Source organism: Ursus maritimus, unplaced genomic scaffold (assembly GCF_017311325.1).
Source record: "Ursus maritimus isolate PB19 unplaced genomic scaffold, ASM1731132v1 scaffold_17, whole genome shotgun sequence".
NCBI lineage: Eukaryota > Metazoa > Chordata > Mammalia > Carnivora > Ursidae > Ursus > Ursus maritimus.
The window spans coordinates 37,016,024-37,036,219 of record NW_024424119.1 but is presented as its reverse complement, the minus strand read 5'-3'; the positions used below and the strand labels follow the sequence as shown (position 1 = coordinate 37,036,219).

The 20,196-nt window shown below is 45.5% G+C and overlaps 1 protein-coding gene across 1 annotated transcript in view; it reads left to right on the top strand.

The window, feature by feature from the left end:
- Positions 1 to 1,833: 1,833 nt before the first annotated feature.
- FRRS1L (ferric chelate reductase 1 like) overlaps positions 1,834 to 20,196 on the top strand; it is a 22,701-nt gene continuing 4,338 nt past the window's right edge. Inside the window, exons 1-4 of the mRNA XM_040631687.1 lie at positions 1,834 to 2,086; positions 13,817 to 13,901; positions 16,178 to 16,316; positions 19,401 to 19,647. Of these exons, the coding sequence (XP_040487621.1) occupies positions 1,849 to 2,086; positions 13,817 to 13,901; positions 16,178 to 16,316; positions 19,401 to 19,647 (709 nt within the window). The 5' untranslated portion in view covers positions 1,834 to 1,848. The remainder of the gene's footprint in view (positions 2,087 to 13,816; positions 13,902 to 16,177; positions 16,317 to 19,400; positions 19,648 to 20,196) is intronic.

Here is a 20,196-nt window from a genome sequence, read left to right as displayed (position 1 = left end):
GAAGTCCAATACTTGATTGATTGATTGATTGATTGATTTTTGCTATATGTTGGTCCATTTATAACTTACCATATCTTTCCTGGTGAACAGGAAGAAAAAGAAAAGAAAGGAATTGTGATTTTTAAGAATGAGCTTTTCTTTTTTTTTTCTAAAGAATTACATGTTAGACTTTCGATTGGCTTTATATTTTAAAATGTTACACATTGCAAAGCTATGTTTTTTGGGGGGAAGAAGTCTCTTTGTTTTGATTTTCTTAAGCAATTACAGTTCATCTTTTCTTTTTTCAAATAATAAATCAAATCTACTTCTTGTAACAACTGTTTTTTTGGGAAACCTAGTGAAGCCTAAGCTTTTCATGAATTATATCTGATTCACCTGCCAAGCTAAACATGTTTAAACTTCAGTTGGACAATTCACCATCGGTGTCAGCTGATACACAAAGGCAAACATGTGACCTCTGGGGCACATAGCACTTTTTACTATTTCAACCCTATCTCCTCTCTCCCCTGGTTCAAAAAAGGTTGAGATCATCCGTTTCTTTTTGAGTATTTGTATTTCGTAATCTTGTGCATATTCACTCATGCATGCCTTCTATGGCATCAAACCCTATTGAGCCTCACCTCTGTCATCTTACCTCACCTTCCTTGCCTTCACAGAGGTTACTCATATACCACTCCATACAGTCTGGCTTCTGGGCCTGCATTTGGAACCTCTACGCTTTTCTGCCTCCATAGTCATTTCCTTTGTTTATGCAATGAAATAAAAAGAAATAGAGAAGGCTAAAATGCTGGCTCTGCAACACCAGCATGGAAGGAATTACGTCCATGTTTTCTAACAGAAAACAGTTTAGCAGTTATCACTTCAAACCCGTCAAAAGAACTCCAGGACCTAGCATCCTGTGTGCATGGTGTGGATAAATGGCTGGGTAAACAAGCAACAGTGAATTGCAAGCANATCTGAGAAAGTGGAGAAATCCAGGTGGTCATTAGGCATGGTGTGGTCCTGCCAACGTCTGTGCTGCCTGCTGCAGGGAAACGGGGTAAACCAGTTGCCTAGTTTTGAAGGGGTTAGGTTATGCAAGGGCACTAAGCAGTCTCTGCTGATTACACACTTCAAAAGTCTGGGAGGAAAGACTGAATCCAGCCCAGGAGCTGGGTTCTAGTTTCCTCTCTGTCTCTAAGCATCTCAGTTTACCTATCTAGAGAGTGGGGATCCTGCTATTTCAACTTCCTTCTGTGATGATCCCAAGAAATAATGAGTATAATAAGTGCTTTATATAAAACAAAAAGTGCTGGAACAAGATGATGGGAGAGGCAGCAATTCTGGCAAGGTGTGTCCAAGGTACACCTTCCAGGGAGCACTTAAATTAGGATGTGTATTGAGGTCTCCTGGGGAGGTTGATAAAATGCATATCCTGATTAAGAGGTCGGCAGTGAAGCCTGGGATTGGTAATGCCAGCGAGCTTTCCGGGGATGCCATGCTGCAGGTCCACGGACCACACAGAAGCAAAGGTCTAGAAGGGCCAAATTGGGGCGGGGCGGGGGGAGGACTCGTGGAGGGAGGGAGAGGATGGGGAGACTTGGAAGAAAGGACGGAGGGAGGGAAGCTGCTAGGAGAGAGTCCGAGCCGGGAGAAGAGGATGCTAGAAGGAAGGGGAGGCGTCGCGCCGGCTGGAGGATGCGCAGAGCGAGGCGCGAGGCGGCGGGGACCGGCGGCTGCGCGGCCGCGTGGGCTGCGGGCGGGGGCGGGCGCGTGCTGACGGCGGCGGCGGCGGCGCAGTCCCGGCCCGGCGCCCGCGGCGCCCCCGCTGCGGCCCGAGCGGCCTGGCTGTGGGATCGGTGCGCAGCGATGGCACGACCGCCCCGGCAGCGCCCGGGGGCCTGGGTGCAGCTGCTCTTGCTGCTGCTGGCCGGGCCTGCCACCTGCGCCGCCAGCCCCGCAGACGACGGCGCGGGCCCCGGGGGACGCGGACCCCGGGGCCGCGGGCGGGGGGACGCGGGCGCCGACGAGGCCGTTCCGCGCCACGACTCCTCGTACGGCACCTTCGCCGGGGAGTTCTACGACCTGCGCTACCTGTCCGAGGAGGGTGAGGCTGCGAGAGGGTGAGGGGCTGCGGGAGGGAGGCGCGGGGTGGGGGTGGGGGACCGAGGCGGCCGCGGGAGCGAGGCGGAGGGGCGGTTTGGTAAGGAGGCCAACAGAGGTAGCTCTGGGACTGTGGGACTGGGATGGGGAGCGCACTGCTCAGACCCCCGCCGGCCTGCAGGAGGCACCCGAAGAGCTGTCAGCGCCTTCCACCCGCCGCCCGCTTTACAGGTAGGGAGACTGAGGCCAGGAGAAGGAGGTGGTCAGCCGAGCCCTGGGAGGCTGCGGACAGGTGGGGCTGTGCCTAGGCTCCCCCAGTTCTTAGCGTCTGGCCTCCACTCTTCCTGTCCGGGGTTGGGGTAACGGGTGGTAGGGGAGGAGGCCGCCATCTGGCCTGGGGTGTGTGAAATCGGGGAAGCTGGTGGGAAGCAGAAATCACCATTTAAAGTGATGTTGTCTTATTTTCTCCCTGTCTGTATTGACCTAAATTTGCAGTGACTAGTGCCCCAACATTTCAGCGCTCTGTTCCTGCTAAATGCCGTGCCATCAGAGCTGGGGCACATTTCCATCCCTACTTCCATCCCAGTTCTTTTCTGTTATCACACATGTTAGGGTTCCCTACTGTGAGCCACCACTGTTGGGGGCTGCTAGGCCCAGAGACTAGGGGTTTTTCAGCTACAGACCTCCCTGTGGAGTTGCTTTAGTGAGCACAAAAGTCAAGCTGAGTCTGTGTAGAAGGACTAGAAACTGGCCCCTTCTGCAGTTTGGAAAGTAGTGATTTTCCTATTCTTATGCTAAGAGGAGTATGCAAGAAAAAAATTGGGGTTGAAATGTCCTGGCAACTGATATGATGCTGGGTATATTTGTTACGAAGGATTCGGTTTAGCTGCATACAGCAAATAGCTTAAATAGATAGAAGTTTCTCTATCATGTAAAGAAATCTAAACGTAGGTAGTCTGGGCTGGTATTGGGGGCTCCATGCTCATCAGAGACCCTGGATCCTGGTCTTCTGCTTCTTCACAATTCTTAGCATGTAACTTCGTGGCCCAAAATGGCTGCTTGATCTCCAGCCACTACCTTCACTGTCCAGACAGTGGGAAAGAGAAAGTGGGAAGAAGGTCACTAACTACTTTATAAGGAGATTACTCAGAAGTCCCATATAACAATTATACTTCATTGGCCACAATGTGGCCACATGTAAATGCAAAGGAGGCTGGGAAAGGTAGTCTTTTAGCTGAGAGGCAATATGTCCAATTAAAAAATTGGAATTATTGTATTGAAATGGAAAGGATGGATTTGGGGAAATATATTAGTTGGGTAGAGGTTCAAGTGCTGAATCAGGAACCCTTACATATATTGGCTTAAATAAGGTACTTTATTTTTTTTCTCACATGAGTCTGACTGGTCTGGGCAGTTGGGACAGCTCTGTTCCACAAGGTCATTCCATCTTGTTCCACCATCCAGTAAAGCTTTGCCCTCATAGGTGTGGTAGAAGATGGGTTGCTTGCATGTCCTTGTTCAAGCTTGAGGAAAGGAGAAAGAAGAAATTCGGGACAGGCCGTTACCTTTTAGGCTGGTTGCACAGGTCACTGTGGTTCACATTCCTTTGGCAAGAACATAATGACATGACCTAGCTGCAAGAGAAGCTGGGAAATGTCCTCTTCTGGCTGGGCAGCCATGTGGCCAGGGAGGAGGAGGGACGGGTGAGGGGGCGGGGACAGACAAGCAGAAGCAGCAGTTATCACTCTGGAAACGAACAAACATTTCAAAGCCCATCTGTTTCTGAAAGCATCTAATACATATTTATTCTGTTCGTAGTCAGCCCTGCACGCTGCCAGGTGACTCACACGTGGCACCCGAGAGCTCATATTCTCATTGGGCACATGTCTCTAACAGACGGAGGAGAACAAGGTCAGATGCTGTATGTCCGTTTGTATATACAGAGAGAATGCACTTAGTTGTAAAGTCCAGACGGTTTTATGAACATGGACGTCAGGTGGCTGCAGCCATGAGGAGGGCTTTGTAGAGTTGAGCTAGGAAGTAGACTTTGATGAGCCAGAAGACGGAGGGCATTTAGGGGAGGTGACCCCACAGGACAACAAGGCACGCGGTGTGTGTACAAATCCCTGGTCTGTCTGCTTGCTCCACTCACCCATTCTGCACATGCAGCCTGAGGCTTAGCTCTAACCCCCAGAAATCCATGATGGTTCCAACTTGCTCACTGGATAAAGCTTCAACTCCTTTATCTGGAATTTTCTCTTTGGCCCAGCTTCCTTTTACAGTCATTTCTGACTCCTCCCCTTCGCTTACCAGGGGCTTTCACAGTCCTTTCTTCTCTTCTCTCCAGCACTTTCACTATCTTCAAATGCAGATCCTACACCCGGCTGGTCAGTTCCAGTGGGGACATTTGTGGGCGGAGCCTCTCGGGCAGCACCTCCACTAGGTTGCCCTGGGCCTGGGTTTTAGCCCTGTGGATCCTGAATAGAGACTTTCTCAAGATCCTTAGAAATAACCAGTGACATTGCCTTAAAGGGTACCCCCAGAGAGGGAGAAGCAGACCCAGGAAATGTCCCAGCTGGATGTTCTAACCCAGAAAGTGAAGGGAAAGAGGGTGTCAGGATGCAGTGTCCCAAGCCACGGTGAGGCCCAGTAGCGTGAAAGCTCAAAATAGTTGATGGATTCGGGAAATGAGAGGTGAATTTTCCTGGGATAAATTCAGTGGAGAAAGGAGGGACCCTGATTGATTTTGAAGGACGTGGCAAGTGAAGAGGTAGAAATAGCACCTTTAAACTACTCTTTCTTCTTCTTCTTCTTTTTTTTTTTTTTTTAGATTTTATTTTTACTCATTTGACAGAGAGACAGGGAGCACAAACAGGGGGAGTGGCAGACAGAGGGAGAAGCAGGCTCCCAGGACCCTGGGATCATGACCCAAGCTGAAGGCAAATACCCAGGTGCCCCTCTTCTTTTTATTTTTTAAGATTTTATTTATTTATTTGATACAGAGAGAGAGCGCGAGAGCACGAGGGGTAGGGAGGGGTAGAGGGAGAGGGAGAAAGAGGCTCCCAGGACCCTGAGACCATGACCTGAGGTGAAGGCAGATGTGTACTGACTGAGCCACCCAGGTGCCCTAAAAACTACTCTGTCTTTCTATCAGCACGAATGCGGCTGTCTTTTTCTAGTGATTGGACTCCGTGTTACCTCTATCCAGGGGACCCCCTTCTCAGGTTCAAAGTAGCCAACTAACTGTGTTTTCAATGAAGATGGCCTGGTAGTATGTAAATACAAAAAAAGGGAATTAGACTAATGGAGATGGAGAATTCACTGAAACTTCCGGAGAGCCCACTGTCCATTACCATCCTGTCTAGAAACCATTTCTCCAGTGTCCTGATAGCCCAAGACCCTCGAAGCCAGAGGCTGAAAACTGGCTACTTTGGTATCTTTAATTGCCCCCTAAACATGTTCATTTTCTAAAATTTAGTTTGCATTTTGGTTTAACTATGCTAGGGTTGTTTTGTTTTGTTTTGTCGTTTGGGGAGAGAGTTCAGGAGTGGGGGAATCGGCAGAGGGAGAGAGAGAGAGTCTTAAGCAGGTTCCACACCCAGCAAGGAGCCCATTGCAAGGCTCCATCTCACGACCCTGAGATCATGACCTGAGCCAAAATCAAGAGTTGGACACTTAACTGACTGAGCCACCCAGGCACCTCTTAACTATGCTAGATTTCAGACTTCTTAGGGGTTCCCGCTGTCTTAGCCTATACAACCATCCTGACATTCCTAACTCCACTGCCACCTCTTTCAGGGAGCCTTCCCTGATTTTTCCTTCTCCCCATCCCCTGCCACTAAGTGAGGATATTCTCTCACTGCATACAATCTAACCCCGCCGTTGACCCTTTTTGCTCTCTATGACCAAGAGTTTGGATAGGGTCCTGGTGCTCAAATCCTACCATTCACCCCTCTTCCTCTTGAGGTTCTTAACACAGAATCTATGTATTCAGAGCAACAGAATGTAAAACAGATTACTTCATGATTATGGGCAAATATTGTATTCTGAGGGTTCTTTGAAAAAACCGAATTGGGTGTTTTGGGCTTAGTGTCAAGTCCCAAGTAAAGCCTCCTGCTTTCTGTCCCCTGCTGTGAGGATCTGCACGCCCTGAAGCCTTACTAGCCAGTTACGTGGAAGGTGGTAGTGACTTGTCCCTAGAGCCATGCCCTGCCTTGGAAGGAAAAGAGGAAACCTGTTCATTGCTGCTTATCTTTAAGGCACAGTGATCTGACCACTCGTAAAATGTCGCCCTTTTCTGATTGAGTTCTGACCACATTTTTTCCTACTTGGGAAAGAGCTATTAAGACAGTAGAGAGAAGGACAGAACTTGGGGAAAGGGCACAGACTCCTTCATCTGCCTGTGTTCTTCCTACAAGTACCATGTATTGTATGTGGATACCTAACTCATCACCCTGCCAGTCCGCAAGTCCTCTAAAGGTAAATAACCTGCTTCTGGTTTATCTGTGCATCCTCCTTGAATGTAGTCTGATAATTACACTAACTGGGGCTAAACTTTCAGTAAGTGCTTACTGTGCGCCAGGTACTGTTCTCAGTCCCTCACCCATATTAACTTTCATTCTTGCAGCAAGCCTGTGACTTAGATGCTGCCGTTAGCCCCACTTGGAGTTCAGAAAACGGACCCACAGAAAAATTTAAGCATCTTAGCTAAAGCCACACAGCTGGAAAGTAGCAGAGAACTACATAGATTTGTTGATTAACTTTATGCATAAGATGGTGCACGGTGTCCAGCGCTTTGGAGTAGAGGCCCCTGTTGATCTGCGCTCGGAAGTACAGTGGACCAGCTGAATGAGGTGTTTGGACGGGCAGACTTGAGGAAAGGGGTTCGGAACCAATGGGGTAGGCACTTCATGGGGATCTGCGGGTTGTCTCCCGGTGGAGTGCCGCGGCGAAAGCTTTGCTCCATGGCCATTCACACGTGTGTGGAGCTTTCCATATTTTACATTTTCTGAATTGACCCTTGTACTTCATTCTGTGACTCTGATAAGCAGAAACAACGATTTAGGCAGTCCAGAAAGAGAGAGGGGTTGGTGCAGTAGTTCTCAGATCTGAACAGACAGCTGCTGGTTAAAACTTCAAGGAATCAAGCACTAAATTAATACCTGAGGGCTGTGAGCCAAGCAGTCAATTAGAAGCAAGAAATAGCAAACCAGAAGCCATTAGCCACCCCGTGGAGGATGGCAAAACAGGTTCAAGGGATTGCAGAAGAGGAACAGAAAGTATCTGGGAATTAGACAAGAAAGGAGACCACAGATATTCACCAATTGATAGATATTTGGGTTGTTTCCCATTTTTGACTATTATGAATAACGCTGCCATGAACATCTGTGTACAAGTCCTTATGCAAATATATGTTTTTTAGCTCTCTTGATAGGAGTATTTATGTAGAAGATCGGAAAGAGTCAACAGATCCGTAAGCACGAGAATGCAGTAAGGTCACCGTAGACAAGATCAGCGTAGGTAAACCAAAAGCTCTCTTCTTTTTTAACAGCAATAGCTAGAAAATGTCCAAACAAGATAGTATCTAAAATAGCAACAAAAATCTGTAGCAGTTCAAATTTTGCCTTACAAAGAATGCCCTGGTTCTGTGTGGAGAAAAAATTTTAACTATTAAGTGATATAAGAAAATATGAATAAATGGGAAATATACCATGATCTTGGAAGGAGTGACTTGTTGTTATAAAAATGTCAGCTCTCCTCCCATTCATCTGTTCGTTTACCGCAGTTTCATACAAGAGCCCAACAGTATCTGGGGAGAGAACTTGACAAATTAGTATCTATCCTTTACATGGAAGAATCAAGTTCTGTGAATTGCTGAGATATGGTACAAAGCCTAGTAATTCATATAGTGTGGTCCTGGCTCAGAAACAGCCAAATAAACCAGAGAACAAAGCAGAAAGTCCAGAAATAGACCTACATTCCTCTGAGGACCAGTAAATTATCGCAGGGTCCTAATAAATCGCTAGGGGAAAGATGAGTTATTTAAGTAAATGGCACTGAGAAAAATTGAGTCAATGTAGGGAGAAAAATAAAACTGTTTAACTCACATCGTAAAAAAAAAACAGGAAAAAAAAATTCCAAATGGGTCAGGTCTAAATGTGAAAGGCAGTACTACAAAGTTAATAAATAAATGTGTGTAGGGAAAGATCTTCATGTCCTTAGAATGGAGATTAATCTCTGGGACGAGACTCTAACAGCAGAAACCAAAAGAAGAAAAATTATTTCCCCAGCTACATCACATTTAAAGATTTTGGTCCAAGGAAGACTGTCATAGAAAAAAGTAAGATTTGTGGCAGGCTGGAAGGGGAAAAAAATGCAGCATCTGAAACCAACAGTGAGTTAGTATCAGGAATATACATACACACCCATGAGAAAGACAGAAAACCAAGTTTAAAGAAAAGCACAATGATAATGTATATACACATCATAGGAAAGGAAACCCAAGTGGCTAATACAGATAGGAAGAGATGTTGAACCCCATTAGTACTTGGGGGAAATACAAATTGAAGTACTGAAAATGTCGGGTGATACCAAGTACAGGCAAGAGTGGAGGGGAGATGGGGACCTTGTGCGCTGTGGATGGGATTGTAAACCCGTGCGGTTTGGCTGAATACTAATCTCACAGAGCTTTGTGGAATTAAAGATGTGACCCAGCTATTGCTCTCCAGGATTTACTGAAACAAAACAGAAACCTCTTGCATAGGTCCACGAGAAACATAGGTAAGGCGGTTCATCTCGTCATTATTCGACAAAGCAAACATCGAAGGCACTTTAACCATTAAGGCAATTGGGAGGTTATTTCACAAAAGGTGGTTATATGCACATCACGGAGTGCTATTCAGTCAAGAGTAATAACAGGTCTCACGTTTACATAGAGGGATAGATTTCCAAAGGAAAATAATAAATAGAGCTGTACCACGCAGTGTCCTTTATGCAGATCAGAAGCATACACAAGCCGTCTGCTTTTCAAGAGCACACATTTATAAAAATAAACACAGGGACGGTGGCTGGGGGGCTGGGCTGGGCCCTTGCTAGTCTGCTCTGCCCAGGTGCTTCCAGACCTCCTGCGTAGCCGTGGGGTGGCCAGGGCAGTGCAGCTGTGGGCCGTGGGGCAGGGTGGCGCTGCTGGCTTGGTGAAAAATGGGGCCGGGAACCTCCACTTCGGCTGCTCAGTTCTGGGGAAGGCGCTTTGGTGATTGTTTTGTAAGGCAATCGTGCAAGACTTTCGGGATGGTGTTCTTGGGAACATGAAAGGAGTTTCGCGGTAAGGCGGGACCTCACCCTGGGCAGGCAGAGTTCCATGCCCTTTGAGGAGCTGGCACAGATGAGAAGCTTACCCCCCAACCCCCCTTTCAGGGTATCGCAGTAAAATATTGCTTCTCTAAGATGTATGTGTCAGCGTGCTCATTTTGTTAAAACCTGCAGCCTTTGCAGAAGGATACACAGGAAATACTCCAGACCAGGAAGAAAGTGGGTTTAGGAACGGATTAGGGGAAAACAGAAAATGGGCTTTGCATGGACTGATATGAGTGTCCCATAAACCAAGAAAGGTCATCGATTTAATTTGGTAGACCTACATACTTAAAAATTAAAATTCTGCCATCAAGGTAATGTGCCAGTCCAATTGTACAGAGCGTGTCAAACATCCTGTTAAAGGACACCGCTCTCTAACTAGTTACCAAGAGAAGGGCTGATAAGGTACAGTCTGCAGATCCATTGTGTCAGTATTCAAGGACTAATCCGTTCAGTCTCTAGCCATCAAGATCCAATCAGAAAGAAAGACAGAAACCAGTTCTAAGCTTTTTTTTTTTTAAACGGGATGACCAGCCCAGAGAGCTACCTAAGTAGGTGTTGGGGGACTGGAAAAGCCAAAAGGAGCACAGAGACAGGAAAGGTGGGAAGCAGCTGCTGCCCCTAGGACTGGGGTGGTGGGAGGGGTCAGGGCACAGAGTAGGGCTTGAGGCTGTGAGAATCTAGAAGCTCAGCCAAGAGACCCCCCAAAACTGCAGCCCATCCTCTTAGAATGGAGCTCTCTGTCCAGCTGCTGCTGGTTCCTTTGAGGACATGACAAGGCTGGTTAGGGGAGTCTAGCAAAAAAGCTGGAAGCTGGAACCAGCTTGCCACTGCAGGGATGAAGCAGGATCACCGAGGACTTGTGTACTGGACAGCAATCCAGTTGGAAGGAATGGTCTTTCCTTCCTCCTGCCTCCTAGCCTCCCTCCAATGTTTCCTTTCGGCAGAGCCCAGCCAGCTGGCAAAGGAGAAATGTGGTTTGCAGAGTGCTCAGCCCATCGTAGAGTTGGCCATAGAAGGCTGGGTTGTAGCTCAGAGACAAGAGCTTAAATACTGGCACATGATCCAGACTTAATTTATGCCAAATAGATCATTTAAATTCAGGGAAAAATTGTAATGTTGCTGCACTTATTATTCGGCCAGTCCCAACTAGTATCATGAAATTAAATTCTGGTGCTAATAACCCAGAGTTAGTGCAGACCTCACAAGCTAGAGGGATGGTCCGTAGCAAGACTGCTCTCACTTTAGATCAACTGGCTGCACGTCCTGGGGCTACGCACAACTCCCCTCAGGTTCTGTAGTTCACTGGAATGTTTCACAGAGTTCAGGGAAGCATACTGTGCTTACTATAAAGGATACAATTCAGGAACAGATGGTAAAGACATACATAGAGTGAAGTCTGGGGGTCTCCCAAATGCAGACTCTCTGTGCCCTGTCCTCATGGAATCAAGCCTTGTCACCCTTCCCAGTGTTAGTTTGTTCACCAACCAGGAAGCGGCTTTGAGCTTGTGTCCAGAATTTCTACTGGGGTCTCATTACATAGGCAGTGTTTGGGATTTAACCACTGGCTACATAATTAAATGTAGTCCCCAGCCTCCCACCCCTCCCTGGAGGTGGGCCTAGCTGACAGCCCCAAACCTCAAGTCACACGCTTGGTTTTTCTGGTGACCAGCCCCCACCCTGAGTCATCTCATCTCTTAGCATAAGCTTAGGTGTGATCCCAAGGGGCTCATGAATACCAAAGTCAGTCCTGCTGGGAAGTTCCAAGGATTCAGAGCTTCTCTCCCAGGGATCAGGGACAAAAAACCGTCAAAATCTTTATTATACACCATCTTACAAAGCAAGAGAAAAAGATATGCCCATATGCATTTGGCAAAACAAGTTCTCATTCCAAGTTTTAGAAGCACAAAAGAGAATAGGAAATTAGCACTAGAAAAGTCCTAAGAAGCCTTTTGCCAACGCTAATAAGCTAGTTTGGTACATTAATAAATGAGTTTTGTTCCAAAGCTTGCTAGTATTTAGAGCCTAGAAACCCAGTCTTCTAGAGATGATCCCACCCAATGGTTATTAGTTCTGAGTCCAGTTTACAAAAACTTAATAGTAATCCAATCGTAATAATAACTGGCATTTGAGATGGAAATCTGCTGTGTGCCAATGTATTATTCTAGGTGCTACAAAGTGGTAAGGATAACAGAAGAAGATGGGGAAATTGAGAAGCAACATTATTAGAAACTGTCTTTTTCAGTTTCCTATAGAATTTTTTAAAAAATATTTATTTATTTGAGAGAGAGACTGTGTGAGCAGGAGGGGCAGAGGGAGAGAGAGAATCTCAAGCAGACTCCCAGCTGAGCACAGAGCCCAAGGCAAGGGACCCTGAGATCATGACCTGAGTTGAAACCAAGAGTCTGACACTCAACTGCCTGAGCCATCCAGGCGCCCCGGTTACCTGTAGAATTTTTTTTTTTAAGGTTTTATTTATTTATGTGACAGAGAGACAGCCAGCGAGAGAGGGACACAGCAGGGGAGTGGGAGAGGAAGAAGCAGGCTCCCAGCGGAGGAGCCCGATGGGGGACTCGATCCTGGAACGCCGGGATCACGCCCTGAGCCAAAGGCAGACGCTTAACGACTGCGCTACCCAGGCGCCCCACCTATAGAATTTTTAAAACATAAGTAGTCATAGCATTCTTGGCTAAATATTTTGAGAAAAAAATAGCCTCAGCATAGTAGTGAGAAATAAGAACATATATGAAGATGCTTAACATAGTGTGTAGCATTAAGCGGTTGCTCAGTAAATGTTAAGACAACAACAGAACACTCGTCCAAGGCCGGACTCAGTCTAGAGCACCAAAGTAGATTTAGGGCTCAGCATAGGATAAGCATAAAAGAAAAAGTAATGCACCTGGCCCAATTACTTAAAGATGGTAAAAAGCTACTAGGGCTGTATTTTAGCATGTGATCACGATCTAGGGTAGTAGAAATGAACTGTCCAAAGTATACAGATGTGTGCCAGGGAAGCGTGGCTTAGCGGCTTTTTTTTTTTTTTTAAAGTGTAATCTAATGTGATGAAAAATTTCCTTACTACTTACAGCCCACTGACAAGTCCTTGAAACAGGCAGAGTGACGTTCCTCTAGGAACGCAGCTGCCTCGATGTTAGTACATTGCTAAGGGCAAAAGGCACTCTTAGCCCGACCCCCAGGATCCTGAATCTACTTTAACATATAAAAATTCCTTTGGAAACTTCCTTTACTTCTATCTCCCCACTGATAATACATCTGAAGGGTCTCATGATTGGGTTTTCCCTAAACAGTAATAAATGACCTTTTCCTAACAATAGCTGGCCCCCTCAAGGTCCTGGAAACCTTGTTTCCAAAATACCTGGGAGGCTTGTGCTTTCCCAACCCCCCCCCCCAAACTTGAAAATGTGTAATGGGCCACCCTCATGACCCCAGTGCAGCTCCTTCTGCCCACAGGTCCTGTCCCCGTGCTTTCATAAAATCACCTTTTTGCACCAAAGACGTCTCAGGAATTCTTTCTTGGCCATTTGCTCCAGACCCCAACATCTTTCTCACACATCATAATGGAACAAAGTAAACAAAACCTCAAGTTTATATTTATTTACATTGCCTAATATCTGTGGGTGATTTTAGTTATTCCTTTGACAATCATGTAGTCAGCGGCCAGTGCCAAGCAGTACGCTGGACAGAGAACCCAAGACGACCCACCCGTGGTTCCCGTGTGAATGGGGTTAGCAGCCGGGGAGAAAAACCTTGCTGTTGCAAACTGGAAGCATAGTGCAGGCCGGCCCTGCAGCGCGTGGTTGAATGCATTAGGATGTTAAGTGATCTTACAAGAAAGATACTCAGCCGTCAGAAACGATGTGCTTGAAGAATTTCGTGAGCTAGGAAAATGTCCTCTACAGCCTAATGACAAATGGAAGTTTCAGAGAAATGGGAAAATCCTATTATCCTGTATAGGTATAAATGGAAAACCTCTATCAAATATACAAATATTTCATTGTTGACTTCTTTTCCTTTTAGAGCATGGGTATTGTGTGAAAATTGTGATGTTCGCACTCCCAGGGATGATGGTGAGCCTGTGGTTGTATGAAATTATGCCACCTCTCTGCCTCAGGTTCCCTGCCTGTAAAATGAGGGAAAGACCACATAATTCTCAGTTTACACGTAAAACTAGCTCAAAGATGCGTGCCCTACACCCGCCCCTCATGAAGAGGGTGATTAAGCTTACACAAAGCCCTTTACGGAGGCCCTAACCATATCTAGACATGTGTGATAGAAAGTAGTCAACATATTACAAAGAAAAATTTCTCCTTGGAAAAGCTGTCGCTGGATTTTCTAACCATTGTTTATTCTCACTGTCTAGGTTACCCTTTCCCTACTGCTCCTCCTGTGGACCCATTTGCCAAAATCAAAGTGGATGACTGTGGAAAGACTAAGGGATGCTTTAGGTTGGTAGATTTGCGAGTCGGATAACTTGAAGGCTAAGGCACTGATTTACTTCTCAAGGTCGTATTTCAGTCGCATACAGCTCATTCTAATCTGGAGCCCGCACCCCCTCATAGTTTCAACAGGGGTGTGGCCTGTTTCCGATGGCCACCCCAGCTATCAGTCTTAGAGGCCATAAGCTCTCGAATGCTACTTGGCACTGGAACATTCCTATCTGGTTTTTCATTTATGACCATACTGCCGTCGGCCCAGGTATCTACTTCTGACCAGTTGGCTGTATGAAAAAGAATCACATGACACGGGCTATGTCTTATTAGCAGGGCTGTGAGGGGACAGACCATGATAGACACGTCTAAGACCCAATTCCTTTTCAAATAAAGAGTCATGACTTAGGGATATCTGGATGATACTAACTAGCCATGAACACTGATGATTGTAGCGAGTTTGTTATCTCCGGTTTAGGGAGTCCCCACGTGATTACTAGTCATGCTCTATGAAGACATGGTGGGCCGGAGCCAGCAAACACTAGTAAAGACAGTGAGCCTCCCATCCAGACAGCTCCGCTTTGTTGGAAAAGGTGCCTCCTCTTTGAGACTGTTATTTCCTAAAATAAATTGTCCTTGAGTAAGGGTTGCGATGGCCACTGCACTGAAAGTTCTGAATTTTTTTTCTTTTGCTCGGTGCTCAAGGTCCAAGGAGAATAAAAGCGAATAAAGGGGTTTTGAGTTTTCTTTGGATTACAAGGATATTTCTAAGGAATTTTTTAAAAAGATTTTATTTATTTATTTGAGATAGAGAATGAGAGAGAGAGAGCGTGCACAAGCAGGGGGGAGGGGCAGAGGGAGAAGCAGACTCCCCCCTGAGCAGGGAGCCTGATCCAGGATTCGATCCTACGACCCTGAGATCATGACCTGAGCTGAAAGCAGACACTTAACCAGGTGCCCCTCTTAGGAATTTTTAAGAATCCAACTAATACTATGATTGAGGAAGATGGCCAGGAATGTTAAGTCTGGTAACTGGGGGACATTTTCAAGAAGGGAAGGAATTTCAGTATCTGCTGTCTTCTGGGTGACTTGTTTTCTGGCCTATTCGTTCCTCCTTTAGCTTTCCTTACACCCATCCAGCATTTTCACCCGATTCTACATTGTCCTGAGCTCACATCTCTTCCCAGCTGTTCAGGGTTCCTGCCAGCCTACTGGCATGTTCCTTGCCTCCCTCCTCAGTCAATACTTGGCAGCCTTCTACCCTGTTCTTTCAGATACCTTCCACCTGAGCTTCCCTTGTCCCACCCATTGCTACAGTTTTCTGTTCTTCTGAAAATGGCGTAAAACAGTGTCCCTCTCACTAGGGCTTTCTGATTCATAAAGGATCCACAGTCCCCTGGAAGAAAATCTAAATTTGTGTTTCCATTTCAATCATGCCCCTTAAAATGATGCATGTATGCATAATCAGATTATTTGGATAACCAGTTTATAGCGCTCAGTACTCTGGTGGCCCGATTTGTAATTGTGTGATAGCCTAAGAGAGCCAAGGCAGATTTTATACATCAATGATGCGTTCATGCTCAGTGAGTACCAGATGGGGTATTCATTTGATGTACGTACGAGGGTTTTGCAGGCATTCAAACAGATAAAAGTGGAGGAAAGTGGCATCTTGTTGAGTAGTAAGAACGTGCTCAACCCAGAGACCCCGCACAGTGTAGTCAGAGACACCCTGTGCAGGTAAGCAAAATCTACCTTCAGTAAGACTACACCATCCATCACAGGAATGCTGAGAATTTCAATGTTCCTGGGTTTGTAGTTTAATTTATGTTTAATTTTTAAGTATTTGTTAATTTAGTCATATGAAAATTTCTAAGTAAAAAATAACTAGCACACATTTCATTCACAAAGACAGTTTATTAACTCTGAGAATGTCTTCCTCTGAAAGGGATTCAGAAATAACTCAGTAATAGCAAATACCCGAGAAACTCTAATATAATGTTGAGAACACTGGCTGGGAGTAGAGGGCCAGGTTGAAGTCCTCTTGCAGCCACTGACTCACCGTGCAAGCAAGCCCCATCCCATCTCCGGTCCTCAGGTTGTACGTAGATAAAAAGGAGCAGATATTTTCCACGGTCTCCCCCAAGTGAAACTGTGGTTTTCAGATCCCTGGTAGCAAAGATCTCATTTATTTGGTAATCTCGCTTCGCTCTGCCTGATATGTTCGTTGTTGCCTTCTTGCCGTATTGTGAGTAAGAGGATGACGCGGCGGTGCTGTGTCTCAATCTATCCTATAGATACGGCAAGCCGGGCTGTAACGCGGAGACCTGCGACTATTTCCTCAGCTATCGGATGATAGGGGCCGATGTGGAATTTGAGCTGAGCGCTGACACAGATGGTTGGGTAGCAGTCGGATTCTCTTCAGACAAGAAAATGGTAAGATGCAAATCATAATAAGAGTTTTGTTTTTTTTTTTAGTTTGCTGAGCTACTTTAGATTTTGGAGAATGGGCATGGTTTCTCCAAGCTACCATGCCACTGTTAAATGTGTGAATTTCTAACATATCTTTTTCTTTTTCAAAGCAAAGGAAATACATGGATAAAAGCAGTATAACGATTATATTAGTTACAGCTCTCTGATGGCAAGTTAAAAAAAATTCAAGCTAGCTTAAACAGAACGCGAGTGTTGGTTATGGGAATACGAGGTATCTCGTGGTACCTGCATTTATTAGTTATTGCGGCAGTAATGCTGCAGGAGAGCCTCCAAACCGCACGGCTTATAAGCATTTATTCCTTGTTCATGTGTGTTGAATTGGCGAGGGTTCAGCTGAGCTTGGCTCCAGGCCATGAGTTGGATTCGGGTTTTCTCTAATCATTCTGGAACCAGCAACTACCGAGGCATGTTGTTTTTCGTGGCAGAGACAGAAAGGCAAGAGCCCTCCAAGCCTATTTCAAACCTCTGCTCACGTCACATCTGCTAACATTTCATTGCCCGAAGTAAGTCACGCAGCCAAGCCCAGAATGGAGGGATAGGGACGTTCACTTCCCTTCCCAAGAGGCCCTGTGAAGGGGCGGGTATGTACTACTACTACCAGGGAATGAAGAGTCGAGTCCAACAATTCAGTCTCCTACAGGACGCACGGGCAGGAACACCTCTGGACCTCAGAAAGACCAGGAACCGGGAGCAGAACCAGTCAGGGCGTGCGGATCCCAGGCAGCTGTCCGTCTCTTACCTCTGCTTCTCTCTGTGCCTCTGCTGTCTTCTTCCCTCTTCCCTCTGTAATACCATCATTGCCATCTCACTGTGCCAGGGTGCTTCCCAGGTAGGCAGACTTTCTTGGGCCCCTGCGCCTTTGCAGAGGCTGCTGCTCTGCCACGAGGAGCCTTCTCTTCGCCTGGCCTGTCTTGAGGCTCCTGCCAGCTCAGACAGGCTTACAGCAGTGACAGTGGCGAGACATGTTCAGATTTGGGATATGCTTTGAAGGTAGCGCTGCCAGTGTTCGCTGGTGGTTTGGAGATAGGTTGTAGGTGGATGTTAAGTAGATACTGGGGAATCAGGCTAAGCAGTCAGAACTCTGGTGGCTTTGTTCTTGGAAAGGTCACCAAAAGGATGAGCTTCCACCAAAGCCAGTCCAGGCAGTAAGACAATGGGCCTAACTGGTAAGACTGCATGGATATGAATTTGCATCTCTTATCTCCTCCTTTAGGGTCAGTGAGAGAAACAGCAGGTGCGTGCCATCCCAGAAGCTGGCTTGCAATGTGATTGACCATTTCCTGTCCTAGAATGCATTTGTGCTCATGGTGCAGCTGTTAAGATTAGGGTGCTCAGAGGAGGGAGGTTGAGTAAGGGGCATTCAAATTTTATGTTTGACATTTGTTTTGAAAGATTTATTTATTTTAGAGAGAGAGCATGAGTGGGGGGAGGGGCAAGGGAGAGGGAGAGAGAATTCTCAAGCAGACTCCCTGCTGAGCACAGAGCCCATTGCAGGGCTCTATCCCAGGACCCTGCGATCATGACCTGAGCCAAAACCAAGAGGTGGTTGCTTAACTGACTGCACCACCCGGGCTCCCCTATCTTTGACATTTTGCTGTCTGAAGGCCTTTAACAGATAAGTCTCTCTTTTCTTCTCCTATTATTCTGAGGAGAAGCACAGATGAAAATTTTTTCAAAACCTGATGTAAAGGAAAAGCTAAATGGAACCCCTTTTTAATAGCCTTAAACTTTTTTTTTTTGAAATGGTACGTTATTTTTTTTTAATGGGATTTTATTTTTAGAGCAATTTTAGGTTCACAGCAAAATCGAATAGAGGATACAGAGAATTTCCATATACCCCCTGCCCACACACATGCATAGCCTTCCCCATTATCAGCATCACCCACAGAGTGGTACATTCGTTATAGTCGATGAGCACCTTCAACTTTCTGACCTTTTTTTTTTTTTTTAAGATTTAATTTTTAAGTAACTTCTACATCCAGAGTGGGGCTCGAATTTGCAACCCCAAGGACAAGAGTCCTCGACTGAAGCAGCCAGGTGCCTCATTTTTTGGACCTGTTTTTAAAAAAACTTAAATGTACAGACTATCTGCAAGGATAGCGCAGTACACGTATGCTTCACCCAGGTTCACTGAATAACTTTTTTTTTATTGTGGTAAAATGTATATAACGTAAAATCTACCATTTTAACCATTTAAAAATGTGCACCTCTGTGGCATTAATTACGTTCACAGGTGCAACCATCACCACTGTCTACTTCCAGAACTTTCTTTTTTTCCTTTTTCTTTTTCTTTTTTTTCTTTTTCTTTTTTTCTTTTTTTTTTTTTTTTTACAAATTATGACATTTTGCCATACATGCTTTCTCTCTCTCCCCTGCTGTTGCTGTTGCTACTTTCTATTATTTTTATTATTTTCTGGAAACTTTGGAGATTCAATCTACTTATTAAAGTCAGGAAGTTTAACATTAGTATGTTAGTCTGATCAAACATAGTGTCCATTTTCCAGGGTTGCCCGTTGGCCCAATACTACCCTTATAGAAATTCTATTTTTATGACTTAGGATTCTGTCTAGGAATACTCTAAGTTGTCATGAATCTTTAGTCTTCTTCATTTTGAAATCGTTTCTTCCCCTTTTTGGTTTTTTTTTTTTTTTTTTTTTGTCTTTCATGACATTGGCCCTTTTGAAGATTACAAGTACTTTTCATAATACTTATAATCATTTTCTGTAGAATGACTCTCAGTTTGGGTTTGTTTGATTGTTTCTTCAGGATTAGGTTCGGTTTGTATTTTCAGCAGGAATACTAAATAGCTGGTGATGTGTTCTTTGAACGTCACGTCCGGAGGCACTTGTCCACTCTTGCCATGCTGACTTCGGTCACTTGGTTAAAGCTTTTTTAATAAAAATAATTTGGGGGGGTGGGATTTCAAATTACAGAGATGAAGTGGATATCTGAGCGGAACTTCTTTTTAGCAGAGATGTTTGTAAAAGACACACCTTTGACTCTTCCCTTCATCGTTTTTCATGGTAGGGTGGTGATGACGTCATGGCCTGTGTCCACGATGACAACGGGAGGGTCCGCATACAGCACTTCTATAACGTAGGCCAGTGGGCAAAGGAGATCCAGAGAAATCCTGCCAGAGATGAAGAAGGAGTCTTTGAGAACAATCGGGTCACCTGCAGATTTAAACGCCCCGTGAACGTTCCCAGAGATGAGACAATTGTCGATCTGCATCTGAGTTGGTATTATCTGTTTGCTTGGGGTCCAGCCATTCAGGGTAAGCTTACATTTTGGCATCTGGATTAAACTCCAGACACTGCTTTGCTTGTGTCCATTCTTTATTGGGCAAGAGAGCGATAAGCCGTTTGAATAGCGTAAAAGAAAAAGGAGATAGGATCCTGCCTTTAGGAAGTTGTAATGGACCCTCTGTGCACATGGACATACAAATGGACAAGGAATACGTGTACACAGGTGACACAGTACAAGGTAGTATATGGTGAGCTCTATGCTTGCTGGAACGGATCATCTGTCCGCTCTTGTGGGGTATGTGCTGTATAAAATTCTCACAACATTCCCATTTACTCCTCACCACCTCCTTGAGAGGTATAGATATCATCATCCTCATTTTAGAGAGATTACGGAACTTGCTCAAGGCTATACAACTAATTAATGGAAGAACTAAAATTCAGCCCTAAGTCCTACTGACTCCAAAGTCAGTGAGTACTCTTAGCACTTATGCTCTAAATATAGAAACTGTTGAAAATAAATAAATATGGAGCGCCTGGGTGGCTCATTTGGTTAAGTGTCTGCCTTCGGCTCAGGTCAT